Raw genomic sequence first — 12500 nt, 5'->3', positions numbered from 1 at the left:
AAAAATACATTTTAAATGATTCCAGACCGGCAAGATAGTTCAGGCACTTGAGTTGCAGTGCTACACGTGGGAACGGTGGGATACACACTTACTGTATCACTGCAACACACATCCAATGCCTGCCTACAATAAGGCATAATCATTTATAATTTTAAGTATTATAATTCATATAATTTATATAATATTTAAGCTCTGAAACCTCGGAATTGAAATCGGCACCTCTTAACATAATGTGAAAAGGGCAGGGTTAAATAGCACAACTGCTTAACAGCAAGAATGAGTTATTCTTCTAGCTTGTGGAGAGAGAAGGGAAGAGTAAATGGTGAAACAAAAACATATGACTAATGCTTCACCGTGTCATTGAAGTGTTGAAAAAAGTTGAGGCCATCTCAACAAGTGTCGGGCATCACTTTGCCACTTGTGTGAACGTATACAGTAGCATGACTCCACCTACTGCGTGCTGCTGCTGCTCCACCGCTCAGCAGCTGCTATCTGTTGTTTATTACCATTCCTGCATTTCATTACTCCCTCCTCCACCACAACATCCAGCCCTGCTCTCCCATTTCCTAAGTTATTCTTAAGTTGTCTGCTGGCAAATTCAGAGCCTATAGGGACCTAAATCAACTCTTTGGATAAACTGCCATTCATACCTCAATAAATCTTCGTCTGAATTAACTGTGGGTCAGCCACGCCCACTGTGCTCAGTATATCCCAATAACATTTAAGGAAATTTCAGATTTATTTCGCAGGCGGTAAAAAACACTCTGACTCACTCGTTTGCAGAGTTGTGTGTCCATCATGAAGTTGTGGACATGCTTCTCCGCCTTGGTCAACTCCAGCTTCCTGGCTACAACCGCCACCACCAGTGCAGTGCAGCCAGCACCCTATCACAACAAAGACAATGTCATCATTCAACTCACATTCTTACGACAAAACGGTGTCATTTTATATTTGACTATTGTGAGGTGACATTACTATAAGTGATCAGATAATTGAGCTTGTGAGTCACAATCTGAATTACTTAAGCAGAATTCATTATTGGGTATGTTTGCACATACAAGGGATTTGTCTCTGTGAGGTCGGTGAATTACTGTTAATAATGACAATATTTAAGAAATATATTTACACAATAGGGTCTCAAAAATATACATAAAAAATACAATATATGGTCGAAGTTGGGCAGAAACCTCATATCTCCATATTTTAAATTAGGGCATTCATTTTCGTAAATGAATGCCCTACTTCGTCATAGTACAGTGTCACACAAAAGTAGCAAAAATAGCCGATCTACAAGATGAAAAAAAACTGGACATAGCTGACATAGCACCCGGCAGCAACAATATGAAGGAGCAAGAGGTTGCAAAAAGTTTGGCTGTGGAAAAGAGGCCACACAGTTGAGACGGGTGTTCCGTCAGCGTCACATAAATGCTCTTCTTACAACATATGACACTTCGGACAGCAATAAACTGAGCAATCTCATTAGTGAAGATGTAAGAGAGCGCATCTCTGATGAGGGAGACGGATTTGAACCTACCATAATCCCTGTAAGTAGACACACGCCTTTCCCACAGTACGTGTGAGGTACCATATCCCCATAGCCAATGGAGAGGAAGGTAATCGAGATGAGCCACATGGCTCCCAGGAAGTTACTGGTCACTTCCTGTTTATCGTGATACCTGGGGTAATGAAGATAAAGAAGAAGAGGGAGATACCCAATCAATGAAACTAGACACTGTCACTGGAACCTGAGCATGCTTGGAGAATGGAGCAGAGCTGTGTGCGAACCAAACAGTGGAGGGAGGGTTTGAGGTGGAGGTGAGTGTGGGGTTAGCGTTGGTGGTGCACAGTAAAGTCCTGAGTGTTAGCTTAACCCTGTAAGTGTAAAAACATACCTGGGAGGGACCCTTTTTTTTTTTACACTTTCAACGTTAAATTAACACTCAGGATTTGACTGTGTGGTAGTTAGGGGTGATGGAAGACAACGTGATGCAGGGAGGGGTTGTGGGGTGTTGACCTGTGTTGCCATGCCTTCATAGCACGCGAACTAAAGATAAGCAACCCAATCCATTCTGGGGACTGAAAAATGGTGCGGTAAAAGAAGTGAAACGTATGCTCATGGGATTGCAAAAGGGGATGCTTTCATGAAGTCTTGGATGGAATTGCGGAGGGTACTATCACGCATTCCAATTTTCCCTTCCCTTTGAAGTCACTGCTCTTTGAGTGGCGTATGGATGTACACATTTGATGGGTGGAGAAATAAAAAATGGCATGTTGGTACTAAAAACGACTTTAGTGGGTTAAAGAAAAAAAAGTTTATTTTTATATATCACAAAGAAACTCTTTATTTTAATATAAAAAAAATCTCCTGAACAGAAACAGTTGAGATTTCTGTTGATGTTAGTGTCTGTCAATTGAAATCAACCATTTTTGTAAGAAGTGGCATATATAACCAGTATGAAGCCATATCACTTACATTTACTATTCATTAGCAGAGAGAAAGAAAAAAAAACATGATCAGAATGACAGTGACTTGACAAAACACAAAATTGCAGATTTACTCTATGTGTGACCACCCAAGAAATTTTATATTAATACATCCAAAAAAATGCATACTGTGACATTAAATAGTAATAATTGTTCTATCAGTCCCATTTTGCAACAAATATTCCTCCCAAAAAGTTTGCATTACCGATTAAAAGGTTTGGTTATGCACATCATCACTTCAAACATGTTGTTTGCTGAAAGTAGCTAACAGCCATGCTTGATTGTCAGTCCAAAGCACATCAGTGCATATACAGAGATAGATCTCTAAAAAAGAAACACTGCAAAAATCTATACTGATGATGACATTCCCATCCCTTTGCAGCGTGAAAGGGTCCAGCACATAGGCACAGTTGCCTTGCCCCCCTCTATTCAACTTCACTCGTCTGATCATTCTCAATGAGCTGTCTATAGGAGGAGAGAACATACTCATTAGTTAAAATCTAATGAGTAACGTTTACTCGAGCAATATGAGCCCTTCAGTACACCCGCCTACTTTACCAGTAAGAACAGTATCAGCTTTGAAAGGGGAAACACAGTTGCATTTCTGGGCTCGTCTGTCGAGGCTCTTCTGAAGTGGCTTCTTGTGAGTCTGATCATTAATTGCTAATGACTGAAGTTGGCACAGCAGTGGCCCAGCATGGAATCAAAATGGTCAGAACAATCGCCTCTAATTAGTGCAGCGCGCGTACACTTTTAAGCACCTGGGGCCAGACCATCAACTTTTTTTCCTTTTCATAAAAAGGACAGTCATCTTCCTCCTCCAAGACAGTTCATTGACATCAGATATCCAAAAAGAACTAACCATGCCTTCAGCACTTCAAAGCTCCCACTCTCAACTCTCTCTACTCATGCTCAAAGTCAGGGGGAGTCAGTCCCTCTTAGCACTTTTCCCCCCTCAGAATGAAAAAAACAAAAAAACAGCATGTGTGTGCTCTGTGGTATTCAAGCCTCTTAAATGACATGCAGAGAAGCAATCGATATAATACCATGCAGGAAGAAATAAGATGTCTGCATCCTGCATGCTAAAAAGCCAGTATATTGAGAGCAGCGTGGGAAAACCTGGGGTCCATTTCGAAATGAAAATCACCTCCGACAAATATGGCAGTATTGCCAAGCAGATAGGAGCCGTATGTCTTCTGGGACAGGCTTTCATTTGTAAATGGGGGGGTAGGATCGGATGAGTAACAAAATGACGGAAGAGCATCATTGAATTTGACACCCCTGTCTCTTTTACCTGCATCTTAACACGCCAACAGCTGCCCTTTGATAGCTGCCGGGAGGGCTAAACTTGATCAGCTGGCTATATATTGTAATGACAACTGACTAATATGTTAATTTCATTCAGCTTGTCATCAAAGTAGGCAGAGACGTGAGTCATGCCTTGCAGACAGACTATGACAGAACAGAAATTTCTAGAAGTTCTGTATGTGTTAATTTTATTTAATTAGAAAAATGCCAGCATTTAGCATCTTCTGGTGTTATAATTGTTCTTTTGAAGGGAGGATATGACAATAGCATAAATATTTCCCAAAATCCCTTCTGTGAGAATCCATGGAAATTTGTCTTGTGAAAACAAATGTCTGTAGCATTTAGGGACAGAGACAGAGGTCGGGGCACTGATCGAAAGGTCATCAGTAGTTTGAAGCTCTCAATATACTGTGTATATACGTTTTGGAATAGCATGGAGAAGAGCTGGCACCACTTTAAACCTAGTCCAGGACAAGAAGGACATTGTCTAGTGTACATCTATATCTCCCGCCCTTTTTGATATCTCCCTGGCTAACGGTTACTCCACAGTGAAAGCTTGCAAAATCTCAAAGTGTTCAGACAACAAACTATTATCCATTATATGGGCAACACTACTGCCAAGCAAGACATGTGTTCTGGTGTAGGGTGAACAGTATATTTTAGCGTAGGGTGGAGTATAGCCTAGCTCCCACAGTTTACAACACAGCTGCACCCAGTTTTCAGTCAACTAAACTGGCAAAGGTCTAACAAAAAATGATCACCCAACACAAAGCAGGAGCTAAGGTACATTAGCATATGCCAGATAAGATAAGATAAGATAGGAATGATCTCCATGGGGAAATTCGGTTGTTACTGCAGTACACAGTAGAATCCTCAGTGTTCATTTAAAATGCAAAAATGGAACAGACCCATTTGAGTCAATTTACTAACTTACTTACTTTCTTACCGAGTACATTTTTACACTCTTAGGTTTAAATTAACAATGAGGACTTTGCATCTGTGTACAGATATAAATAAAGAGCCATACGAGAGGGCAGAGGATTTGGCATCAAAAATATAGCACATACAAATCAGCAAAAGCTCAGGATGTATAAAAACAATAATGATAATAATAACAACAATAACAACAACAACAACCCATAATTAAATCAGCCTTGCGGCCCTGCCACTACAGTATCCACTTTCCGGGAGCAGGTTAACACCGATGGGATGAAGATGCTATATGACTTTGAGGCTTGTCTTTACCCCCTCTTAAACTCATCCCGGGTCTTTTAACTCTGGCCATCTCCGCTGGCGTTTTTGATCTGGCTCTCGCTGTGTGGGGATGAGCTCACACTGGAGACAGATGGTGAGTCCTGGGGACATACAGTACAGTGGCAGTAGATGACAGTACCTAAACAATGACTGGAGAGACCAATAAGAGCGGGGAATCAGATCAAACACCCCCTCCTCCGAATCTATCTATCTATCTATCTATCTATCTATCTATCTACACAGTAAAATCCTGAGTGTTCATTTAACTCTGAGATAGTATAAATGGAATGGTTCCATTTATACTCTCTCGGAGTTACAAATGGATAAATGAACACTGAGGATTTTACCTGTGTATCGCACGCACGCACGCACGCACGCACGCACGCACGCACGCACGCACGCACGCACGCACGCACGCACGCACGCACGCACGCACGCGCACACACACACACACACACACACACACACACACACACACACACACACACACACACACACATACACACACTGGCTGGGTTGGTATTACTATACTTGTACTTATTTTAACCATTTCTAACCCCAATCTTAAAGCCTGAGTTATACTTAATTGCGCGCTGATGTCACGCACAGAAAATAGTAGGTCTACAAGCTCACAAATTGTTGCAAGGTTGTGGATCTACTATTTCTCAGATTCTACTATATTTGTGTGGACATTTGCCCTCACATGTATAGTAATACAAGTACACACATGCACGCGCGCGTGCACACACACACACACACACACACACACACACACACACACACACACACACACACACACACACACACACACACACACACACACACACACACACACACACACACACACACACACACACACACACACACACACACACACACACTTGCGCGCTACATCAGGATTGCGAGTGGATCTATAAATGTGTCCATGCTTACCCCTACAACTTGCAATATAAAACCACTTTTATATCCATTTTGAGAATGAAAATGTTGACTCAAAATCATCTCTCAGTAATGATTATACCTTCATATCAGAGATCATTTTGAAACAGTAGATCAGTGGTCCTCAAAGTGGGGTCTAGGGACCCCCGGGGTTCATTGAGGGGGTTGTAACTTTGAAAGTTATGGGGGTCCTTGAAATTAAAAATGTTTGAGAACCACTGCAGTAGATGTTTCAAAATGACATCCCTCATTTTACATCAAACTTGACTAACTCTAAAACTAATACAGAACACTGAAAAGCAGGATTTCCTTTCAAAGGGCACTGTTGGTATTATTGTTACTGTTCCACTGTTACATTGACGCTAAAGTACATACATAACTGTCATGTTGGACACACTGACATAAACTCATGCACTCTAAACAGATTCATCACTGGAAGCTGCACGTAACTCAGTTTCGTCTGGAAATAAAGTAGAACCGTTCACATCTGTTTTCTTCTTCATCTCTTTCTGATTTCATGCGCGGGCCAATCCATTACAGCCCAGCAGATTTAATGCCTTACAGCATCCGCACATGGGATGTCAGATTAAAAAACGATAGATTAACTTTCAGCAGCACATAGCCAACGTATATATATATATCATCAGCGTAAACAGCACTCCCTCTGCCCCAGCTCCACTTCACTCTATTTCACATTGACAAGAACAAATTAAAAGATTTTCCGTCTGACGTAAGTCTTGTTGATTTAAAAGAATTTGGCTAAGAAGATGTATATACTTGGGGACAAATATGTCAGGATGCTCCTTGGGGAGGGTGTTAGCTGCAGTAAACATGAGTCGATAGGATTAAATTCCAACCGATGAGGACCTAATTAAAAAAACTGCAAACCTAATAGTGTTTTCACAAGCGCAGCCAAAATGTAAAGCAAGCAGGAGCAGCAGTACAATTTCTGAAGCCAACATGATAGAATCCTTGTAGCCGTTACACCGTTAGTGTCTCAAAACTCTTCCAGATGACATCCCTGTTTGCTCAGTTGTAATACTCAGATATATGAGCTCCAGGCAGTATTACTTACCCAGCCTATTTGTCCTACCCAACACCAGGGTCTAAATGTCTCGGAAGAACAGGGAGACCACCTCCAACCACTGCGGATGTACTATTTGTATTATAATAACATACTACACCTTATACAGGTTGGTTAAAATCATGTTTTATTCATTAAAATAAGTTCCAGATTGCAGCTTTAACTCGGCTGCAAAATCTGTGGAACAGATAATGCACTCTGATAGTCACATGTAAATGTATCACTTTAATGCACAGTAAATTGGTTGTAATGTTATTATTTATGTTGTCTTCACGTGGCACTGTACATTACAAGATGACTTAAAAGCTGTATAATGACATGCGTTGGTTGTTCTCTTTTTGGTCTCTATTTTTAGCCTCTATTATTTGTTTTAAAGTTCTAAACTTGTTTCTAATTCTATAGATTAGATATCTGAAATATTTGATTGGTGTTTCAAAGGAATAACATTTTTTATTTGTTTTCTCTAAACTTTCCCTACTTGGGTTAGGGTAAAAACACCACCTATATGAGACTTTTGAATTCCTTCACTGTTTTGAGTTTGAGAACACTTTCATTTAATAGTGCAATCTACAATGGCCCAAACAAAAAAAATGTAATGAATGAAAAATGATGTGGTGCAAGTGTTGGGTGTCTTGATACAGCCAAAAGAATAAAAAGCCAAGGAAAACAATTGAAAAATCTCTTCTTTGTTTTTACTGTAAACTTCTTCCTCCTGTCTTTGAGCAAACACCAAACCTTGTTAATCTCATGATTGTATATATATCATAACGTGGGAAAAAAAAGAAAAGCACAATCATATTTCTCTGTTATGGAAATTTGATTTGTTGATGGACAAAGGCTGTGATAGTTACCAGGTGTACATGAATACACTCAATTCCCTTATTTCTTCGAATCCTTATTCAAAGACAATTAGTGTGTAATATAATTTAGTAACAACATAATCCAAAGAGGGCAATAGGTCGAAATGAGGAAATCACATGAAGCTGTAGGAGACTTTCAAGCAAGTATCACTGGTAGCCTTGTGATTCCTCCACTGCATGCGCTCGCTACATACAATTCATTCAAGAGAGTGCGTGTACTTGTGCACAAGACACTATGCTGCCAGTACGTTATCTCGGGTTCGGCCTTCGCTTGGAAATTGCAGTCGTAAAATCCACTTGAATATTTCATGCAAACAACGCACTTGTCTTTGGTGTGCTTAAAGTTCAAGTTGCAGTGGTGTGTGTGTGTGTGTGTGCGTGTGCGTGTGTGCGTGTGTGTGTGTGTGTGTGTGTGTGTGTGTGTGTGTGTGCGTGCGTGCGTGCGTGTGTCTGTGTCTGTGCGTGCGTGCGTGCGTGCGTGCGTGCGTGCAGCACTTTGCTTGTGGGGGTGTTTGTATCTGGTGGCTATTAATGACACATAACACTGTGGATGTCACCCACTGGACATCTGCGTACTTGACCAGTAACTCGAGCCAGATAATCTGAAGTTGCAGTGAGGGAAAGTCTCCTAAACTTTCCCAAAGCTTGTCTGTTACTGGTCTAAAGGTCCCTCAGTGGAGGGGACGAGGTGAGAAACGGCAGTCTCACATCTCCTTGAAAACAAAAGTGTTTTGTTTCAGAGTAACAGATAGCACAAGACAGAGAGAGAGAGAGAGAGAGAGAGAGAGAGAGAGAGAGAGAGAGAGAGAGAGAGAGAGAGAGAGAGAGAGAGAGAGAGAGAGAGAGAGAGAGAGAGAGAAAGAGAAAGAGAAAGAGAAAGAGAAAGAGAAAGAGAAAGAGAGAGAGAGGAAGGGTTGAGGAAGGGTTGAGGGCCAGGGAGGCAGGCAAGGCATGCATGGCAAGGTGTAACTGAGCTCCGGCTGGATTAGGCCTGCTCCTCATGGGAAGGCAAGGAAGGGGAGGGTTTAAGAAGTGGGGGGGGCATGAGGAGGAACTGCAAAGCATGCCATGTTAGATGGGTACAGTAGTAGAAGATCTGCAGAGGATCAGTCAGGAGTAAGAAGGAAGGGGAGGGAGGGAGGGAGCTTAGTTAGGAGCTCAGTTGAGGTTCACTCAGTTAGCTCTGCAGATGTATCTGAGGGAATTGAGAGGGGAAGGAGACCACTGGCCAGTGTTGAATCCATCTACTGTAACCATCAACATACCTGCCAACTCCACCTTCTCTCCATCCCTCCCTGTCCGCCCAGGTTGTGTGTGTCTTTCATTCCCCCCATCTAGGCGCTTTCCAGACAGACTCCGTGCTTGTCCAATCTCACACTGTACTGCCCTTTGATTGGCTTGCGTGGTCAGTGTCAGGGCGGAACAGCACACAATCAACGCAGGATACACTTAACAGAACTCACGCACAGCACTTTGGGATACAAGCGCCTCTTTTTTTCCCCTGCCTTCTTCTTTTGGAGCAATGAGACCACGAAGTAAACATGAAAACTCCCATGCTGTTTCAATGTTTACAAGCGGGGTGACAACATTCAGTTCATGGATGAAAACTAAAGCTGGATGCGCTGCGTTCTGCTCAAAACTCAAAACGCTTTCACTGCCCCTGAGAGTTCATTCAATTTTGGAAACTGTGCTAGAATGGAAAGCAACACCTTTACTCACTTGTTCACCCTGCTAGCGTAGCAATGTGGAATGCTTACTCATCACATGTACTTTGCAATACAAATCACGCAGTGCTGGATAGTAAAAAAAATAAACACACCCGAGTCAACAGCAAATATGACACATTATAATTACAGTATGCTGGCAATTTTGTGCGGGTAGGAATGACTTGACATTTCTCCCTTACTCACATACTCAGTGACAGTTGGTGTTGGTATGAATATGAATCACAGAAGAAATGCCGTCCTCAACTTGTGGAGCAAAATGAATCAACTAGAAACAACAAAAGTCTGTTGGAAACCATTCCGACGTTGTTCAATCAATTCTGTGAAGGGGAGACACATAATGGGATGGTAATGTGTGTGAACACAGAGAACAGAGAAGCTTTCACTCCTTGACAAATCTTTTCCAGTATGGACGCTAAGGAGACTCAGCGTGCCATGGATCTATAATAATTGCATGAGGAAACGGGACAAAGGAGAAAAAAGAAGGGAGAAAAAAAGGAAAGAGAAATTGCCCTCTGGCACAGTCGTGAAGGTGACTTGAAGGAGCTGCTCCATTTTAGCACAGGCTGCCTGCTCCTTCTCTCCTCTCCTCCCTCCTCTGCCTCCTCCTCCTCCTCCTTCTCCTCCTCCACCCCTCAACCACGTGCCACAAAACAGTTAAGAAAGAGACGCTTGCTTCAAAGTGCTGCTTCACCTCCCGCACCTAACGCTTGGATTGATCGTGGTGACGACCTCTCATGGTTTGGGTTTCGCTAAAGGGGAATGTACCTAGTCCTCCTTTTGGCAGACTGAGTTTGGAAAGGAGCGTAGTGTTTCATTAATTGTTTTTTTGTTTAAGGGTGACTGCCCCGTTCTCCCTCTAGCACCCACCCCTCCCTCACCCCAAACCCACTTAGGGCAGCAGTGGCGCCAGCTCGTTGCAGAATGATAGGTTGGTTTTTCCACGGCTAGCGAACGAGGACTCACATGGTATCCCTATGGAGCAGCATAGTGGGGGAAATAGAAAGTACAACAAAACATTATACACACACGCACGCACACAGGCACGCACACACTCACGCACACACACACACACCCTCATGTTCATGCGCGCGTACACATAGACACATGGGACACACATAAACACTCACCCAAACACACATAGTACATACATTTTATTTTGGAACTGAAAACCAAAAGTCTGGCTAACAACATGCACTGCAACTTCACTATATTCTCCCAGTGGCCATTTTGCTCTCAAGGGGGGTTGGAAACCCCATCCAAAATGGCTGTCATTCGAATATAGTCAATTAGCAGTGTTTGGCACAGAGAGTGTATGGGCATGTGTGTTTTGTGTCGTGAGCAAACCACAAATCGATCTAACTTGACCCCATTAGAGAGTCTGGGTTTGTCATGTCATCATCTACTCCAGTCGTCTCTCCATAAATAGACTACCTGTCGGAAGGACTGTGTGAATGCACTTCCATGACTCTAGAATGATCTGAGCTCCCTCAGGCTTTTATCAACACACCGGATAAATAGGCCATCTAGCAGCATTCTATAATGTCATTTTTAGCAGAATACTGTGATGATGTTTGTACACAGTACAATCCTCACTGAGAGTATACAAATGGAACCGGAGTTACAAATGGATAAATTAACACTGAGGATTTTACTGCATATCTAAGATATCTGTCTGAGACAGAGAGAGATAGAGAGAGTGAGTGAGTGAGTGAGTGAGTGAGTGAGTGAGTGAGTGAGTGAGTGAGTGAGTGAGTGAGTGAGTGAGAGAGAGAGAGGGAGAGAGAGAGAGAGAGAGAGAGAGAGAGAGAGAGAGAGAGAGAGAGAGACCGAGGAAGGGAGAGATTTTCAGTCCTAATCTGAAACACAAGAGAGCTCTGTCAGCAGGATCAGACACAGGTGTCCTCAACAAGACAGACACAACTTAATGATTGATTCTTATCCCGTCCCAGCACAGAGTGCAGTGTTGAACATGTGCCAGCAGCATTTGGTGACACCGGACACTGGTCACACTTCAGTGTCCTGCCGCTGCTGTGCGAGTGGAGTTGATGTCACAGGTCAGCTGCAGTTTATCACTGCTGCAGGGTGTGGTTCAGACCCAACAGCCTAGAGAGTTTGTGGGAGGGGAGGGGGAGGGGGGCAGGAGGATCCAGGGCTTGGCGTGCGAGAGGTGGTTAGTGAAGGTGTAAGGAGGGAGGGAGGTTGTAAGGAGGAGCAGGAGGGGGAGGAACCTAGTAAGAGCAGGCAAAAGGACCTGTAGGGGGAACAGGTAAACTTGTCAAAGCAAAGGATTGACTGACTGACTGACTGACTGACTGACTGACTGACTGACTGACTGACTGACTGACTGACTGACTGACTGACTGGCTGGCTGGCTGACTGGCTGGCTAGCTGGCTGGCTGACTGACTGACTGACTGACTGACTGACTGGCTAGCCAACTGGCTGGCAGACTGACTGCAAAGCCCCCTGTGAATTGATATGTAAATTATACAGCGCATATATCTCAGTGAGTTCCTTCCACACTCCACCCACAGCCCCATTCTTGTTCCCCCTTCCACTTTGAGTAAAGAAAACGACTTTAAAACATCAAAGCTGGCATTAATGTCTCATTACCCTATGTAAATGCGAAACGAGCGTGAAAAAAGTGTACTATTCGTTTCTTTCTCTTTTTTTCTCTCCCTGCCTCCCTTCATTTTCCACGAGAATTTCCGCTTCCCCCTCGAGATGAAGCCTGATGCACGGTTTTGGGGTAGAAAGCGGGTGAGGGGATCCTTGGGGCTGCTCTGCATTACCAAAACAAACCATTCAGCAAACAAACAATTAGACACTCATGAATAATGGACCAG

The 12500-nt window shown here is 43.0% G+C and overlaps 1 protein-coding gene across 8 annotated transcripts in view; it reads right to left on the bottom strand.

Moving 5' to 3' along the window:
* kcnn1a (potassium intermediate/small conductance calcium-activated channel, subfamily N, member 1a) overlaps nucleotides 1–12500 on the bottom strand; it is a 71323-nt gene that overhangs the window by 12622 nt on the left and 46201 nt on the right. For 3 of the 8 annotated variants that reach the window (XM_080439054.1, XM_080439052.1, XM_080439055.1), the window contains exons 5-6: nucleotides 1535–1676; nucleotides 774–884 (exon numbers count right to left, since the gene is read on the bottom strand). In XM_080439054.1, the coding sequence (XP_080295180.1) occupies nucleotides 774–884; nucleotides 1535–1676 (253 nt within the window). Of the gene's footprint in view, nucleotides 1–773; nucleotides 885–1534; nucleotides 1677–9194; nucleotides 11908–12500 lie in introns of those variants that run through there. The other 5 variants (XM_080439056.1, XR_013933817.1, XR_013933818.1 and 2 more) reach the window with 5 other exon arrangements.

This window comes from Gymnoscopelus braueri (assembly GCF_963280865.1).
Source record: "Gymnoscopelus braueri genome assembly, chromosome: 10".
NCBI classification, from domain to species: domain Eukaryota; kingdom Metazoa; phylum Chordata; class Actinopteri; order Myctophiformes; family Myctophidae; genus Gymnoscopelus; species Gymnoscopelus braueri.
Note: the sequence above shows the minus strand (reverse complement) of the source record. Positions and strands in the feature narration are given on the sequence as shown.